The sequence below is a fragment of the Cryptotermes secundus genome, unplaced genomic scaffold, assembly GCF_002891405.2.
Source record: "Cryptotermes secundus unplaced genomic scaffold, Csec_1.0 scaffold847, whole genome shotgun sequence".
Classification (NCBI taxonomy): domain Eukaryota; kingdom Metazoa; phylum Arthropoda; class Insecta; order Blattodea; family Kalotermitidae; genus Cryptotermes; species Cryptotermes secundus.
In genome coordinates this window covers 119006-124035 of record NW_019720577.1, presented here as the reverse complement: position 1 = coordinate 124035, position 5030 = coordinate 119006, and the positions used below count along the sequence as shown (strand labels likewise).

The 5030-nt window shown below is 38.7% G+C and overlaps 1 protein-coding gene across 3 annotated transcripts in view; it reads left to right on the top strand.

Annotated features, from left to right (window-relative positions):
- Nucleotides 1-5030, top strand: part of LOC111869705 (eukaryotic peptide chain release factor subunit 1) — a 34187-nt gene that overhangs the window by 17748 nt on the left and 11409 nt on the right. For all 3 annotated transcript variants that reach the window (XM_023861413.2, XM_023861431.2, XM_023861423.2), the window contains exon 5: nt 1873-2063. In XM_023861413.2, coding sequence (XP_023717181.1) covers nt 1873-2063 — 191 coding nt within the window. The remainder of the gene's footprint in view (nt 1-1872; nt 2064-5030) is intronic.

Genomic DNA, 5030 nt, shown 5'->3' with positions numbered 1-5030 from the left:
TCTCATGTGCAAACCTTCGGTTAAAATTTGCTGGACCGTGCTCCATGAGATGTTCGTTTCCTCAGAAAGTTGGTCAATGGTCTTTCGACGATCTTCATCAATTTCACGCACACTCTTTGTTCCTTCTGGTCGGCCATCTCACTAATCGCCAAAGGGTTGAAACAGGAACGCACACAACAGAGCACCACAGACAAACCACTTAACTCAGACTGACGCCAGCTCACTAACAGTCGTGGGAGACCCCAAGCTAACACCACCTAGCAGCACAGCTCGTAACTACAAAGCATGCGCATGCAACAGGTCGTTTCCGGTTATTTTTGGGTCCCCCCTCTTACATATGGATTGTTCTATCCCCGTATTTCAAGGATATTCGGATGCTCTGAGCAGTAAGCAGATTCGATATGTGTTGGGGTTAAACGAACCACAGAAATAACACAAAATGAAATTTTTAAAGAGAAATTAAATGCTAGATGAAATAGATTTGTTACTCTTCTACCTAATATTAGTGGACCCCGTTCCAGACCCACTACTTCACAGGAAATCTGGTAGCACCGGGAATCGAACCCGGGACCTCTGGATAAAAAAAATACCATGCAAGAATATAAGTAAATACCTCACCATTATGGTAATGAGGGTAATGTATCTTACATACAATACCTCCCTTCTTCAGGGAAGACCATTTTCCCCTTCATTGGTCTTGGAAGCATGGATGTAGTGGGATCTGCACAACTCTTCGGCATGTCTTCTTGTGCCACAGAAGAGCTTTCACTACTCGTATTGTAACATTCACTATATTACCTGACCTCTTACTGTCTTATTGCTTTTATGTAGCTGTATTAAATATGACGTTACATGGATATAGATTATAGCATGTTAGTACCTTGTAAGGATACACTTCTGACTGCCTTACAGTTAAAATAAAAACCTATTAGTACATGCATGACAGATTGTGTCCTTTGCTTGCTCCAGAATGATGAGACATATTTAATTCATATTCAGTATATAAGATTTTATCATAGGTCAATGCCAAGTGAATATGAACATTGTAGCCAGAAAAGTAGGTACCCTTCAGACAGGCATCAAGACACAAAATGGTTGGTTAAATTGGAGTTGTTGTGGAGACCATCTCTGTCAGTGAAACTTCATAGGTGATATCTTCAGGAAGACAACTGTATGTCCACTAGCGTTCTAAATGAGAACTGTCATTTTTCCCAAATGCCTTCACTGTTATGACAGGCTTTATTCTCATGCCACAGTTGCAAGCTAAGGTAATTTTTCTGAAATATTTATTTCAGGAAAGTGTAAGGCTCTCATGTTTCAGGCATATGTGAAATAATTAAACAGCAACTGTTAACACAGTGTGTACATTCCCTGAATTGTATAATCAGCCACCAACAGTGAATCTACCTAACAGCATTTTAGTTTATTTTCAGGGTAGTAGTCGGGGGCAGTTTCTCTGTACCGGAAGCTTTTTATTTTTAAGAACAGCCAGTTTACAGAAGTTTGTCAAGTGGGTGAACACTCTTGCTACCTATTCAGGAGATCTGAAGTTCAGATGTTGGACCAGAAAACATCTGTCTTGACTGAGTTTTCCATCATCTTTGACTCTTCAAGCACGAGCCGGGATATTGCCTCAAATTAGGCCATGGCTACATCCTTTCAAATTCATTATTCACTGATCATCCTGCCACTCAACATTGTCCTCTTACCTGTCAATAATGTGTTAAATGAAGTGAAAGAGAATGAATGAGTGAATGAAGTACAAATTCTGTATGTGTGATTATATATAAAGTAAGTTTTTAGTATACCTTTTGTGTACTTGTATTATTGTCAATTACCTAATGTTGGTATTCTGTATGGATGATATTTCAGGTAGAGGAGGTCAGTCTGCACTCCGATTTGCACGACTTAGAATGGAGAAAAGGCACAACTATGTGCGTAAAGTAGCAGAAGTGGCAACGACACTCTTCATCACAAATGACAAGCCAAACATTGCTGGTATCATCCTTGCAGGCAGTGCAGACTTCAAGACAGAGCTCAGCCAGTCAGATATGTTTGATCCGGTAGGTTTAACCAGTCCTGGAAACCAAGGCTGCATATTGTTCTGCTCTGCCCCATTCTCTGTTGTGATTCAGAAAGTCATATGTAACAGAACTGAATTTGTATTAAGAACAGTTATTCTGTTGTAGTTTTTCTTTCTATACTGCTGCATCCATTATACATAGAAGTTACATGCTGTCGTATTATTCAGTCATGGCAGAATATATTGAGACATTCTCCAGGAAGTCCTTTCAGGTTGGTTGTAGTTTCCTTCTCCCCCTTCTCCCTTTATTTTCTTGTTTCTTTTCTTGAAGTGCCTAGCTTGCATACAGAAAAACCTCAAAGGTTCCTATTCTAAGATCCATCCTAATATTACCATCCCATCTCAGTCTTCTAAGGTGCTGCTTTCAGAGAGGCTTGCCCAGCAGCATTCTGTATTAATTTCCTTCTGAGCTAAATGGCCAGTCCTTGTTAACAGTTTTGTTTTCACCACTCCTCACAACTCTTTTAAAACAGTTGTGTTCTTTTTAGACATTTTATACAAGTGGTGTTTGCATGCTTTTGCCTAGCACACAACAGCCTACCCCACACACCCCAGCTGCACTAATAATTTCTTCTCAGGTCAGTTGTATACCATGTCCTGCCCATGCGTGAAGTTTATTTTTAGTCCAGATATAAATCTCAATGTCACTTTTGAAGTACTCAGTAAAATGCTTTCTTGCTCTGTGACCTACCAAGTTCTTGGTCAGAAATGAAGCCATAGAAATCCAGTTGTTTATGAAGGCTAAATAAGCATATTATTTTGAGAGCCTGACTGTGGTTGACAGTACAGTTTCTGCCAGCACCACAACTGCTTCTGCTTAGCCTACTGAGACATATCTCCTTTATTGAATGCCATCAACTATAAACTGGGCCAGTATTTTTATTTAAACAACAATAAATTTCACATTAAGAACTTCTGTGTATCAAGGGGCAACAAAAATGTTTTGTGAACAGCTTGCTTGTCTTATGAACACAAGCATTCTCTGTCATTGTTCTGAATGACCAGTTGACAATATCTGATTTGCCTGCATTGTTCTTGATACTTGGTTGGAAGAGGAGTTACAAATGAGTCATCATAAAATTGCAGCTGGGCTAAGAGCATGGGACTGAAACCATTTACTTTATGATTGTATGTCCTTGAATATGAGATTATTTTTAACATGTGTTATGAATGTGTAGGGTGATTCAGAGTCCAGTAGCCAAACTTTGGAATCTTTCTGAGATAATTTGGAGCAAAGTATGGAAACAGACATCATCTTATTTGATGATGTTTCAGTTGTACTTTATATGGCCAATCTTTTGTGTGTGCGTGTGTTTGTTTGTGCAGTGGTGGCATCATAACATTACAAAATGGAATCATACTTCATTATGGTTCACATTACTTCCAGCAGAAAAGTAGTGATAGTGAAATGAGATGACAATGATTAACTAGTGCCAAGTATGCTATATGCATTTCATTTATGCTTTTTATGATGGAAATGCTAGAGCTGCATTTAGGATATACCATTATTGGTATCCAGATTGGAGGCAACCTAATGTATTTTCAGTGATATACTACAGGTGGATGGAAACAGGTACACTCATGTCGTCAGCACACATTGACTTGACGAATCCAACAATTTTTTTTCTAAAGTGGATGCATCAGAGAAAACGTTTGTGATTGTGATGATCTATTGTTTCCATCCTGGTGGCTATGACAGACGTTCAGGACCAACCTAGACAACTGTTTCTTGTAAGGGACTCCATTTGGTGTCACTATGAAGCATGTGTATGAGATGCCATAGCTTTGAGCACCACTTTTTAGAACTGTATTCAGGTCCCCACTGCATGATCAGACATGTATGCTAATGTAATATAAAGTTCATGTTGAAAAGCTGATGTATTGGAATCTTTGTTCATCATTCGTTCTAATTAAAAGCAATAAATAGGTATGTTAAATATACAGGGTGATTCTAAATTATTGGCAGGGTTTCTGTGGCCTGTAATTTTCAAACCAGAAACAACAACAACAAAATTGCTTATGGAATATGAAAATGTAACTCAGTACAATTTTATTACATGTAAAATCAGTACAGCAGAATGCTAAATAACTTCAACATACACGCCTTTTTTGGCATATAAGATGTGTCGGTTTCATCGACAATTCTGAGCTTCAGTTCATCGAGGAAGGTCACGGGTCTTGTAAACAATGTCCTTAATGTGCCCTCGTGTCTTAGGAAAACTGGAAGTGGTAAGATTTACTGTTCAGCTTTATAGTTTGTACAGTCTGCACTTTGTAGGCTGTTATGTACAACCCTCCAAACAGTCATTTGTGGTACTTCTAACTGCAAAGAAGCATGTTAGGTTGATTATTGTGGGCTACTATAAAACGCTTCCTGGATTCACTGGAAACTCCGACAGTAATTTAGAATCAGTCTGTGTATAACTAAGCGTATGCGTGAATGGACAGTTATTTTCATGAATGGTGGTGAAATATAACTTGACAAGGGTGACAAACCAACGTCCCTAATAACCTAAAGTTTGGCTATAGGACTTGGAATGGCTCTGTATTATGTAAGAAGTTAAAAACAAAATGGATTTTCTTGGTGAAAAATAGTTTAACAAAACAAAAACAGATGTAAGACAACTGACACTTGACCAGCCTTGAAACATGAATGCCATTCAAAAACCACTGTCCGGCTTAAAGAACATTCTCCAAAAGCCTCACAAAGTATTTCAAGGGTTTCAGTAGTTGATTTGCCCAGCTTCACACAAAACTTGATGGCAGACATGTTGCTCGATTTTGCCATCCATCCATTCATTCATTCATTCATGAGTAATCTGTCAGACGACAGGTCCACAGTCTTTTCCAAAACAGTTCCTCCACTTTATGTGATCTAGAGCTTTCTCCTTCAAATGAGAATATCCTCTTCTGTCCCCAAGGTCGTCCAGCATCTTCTTACATCTTC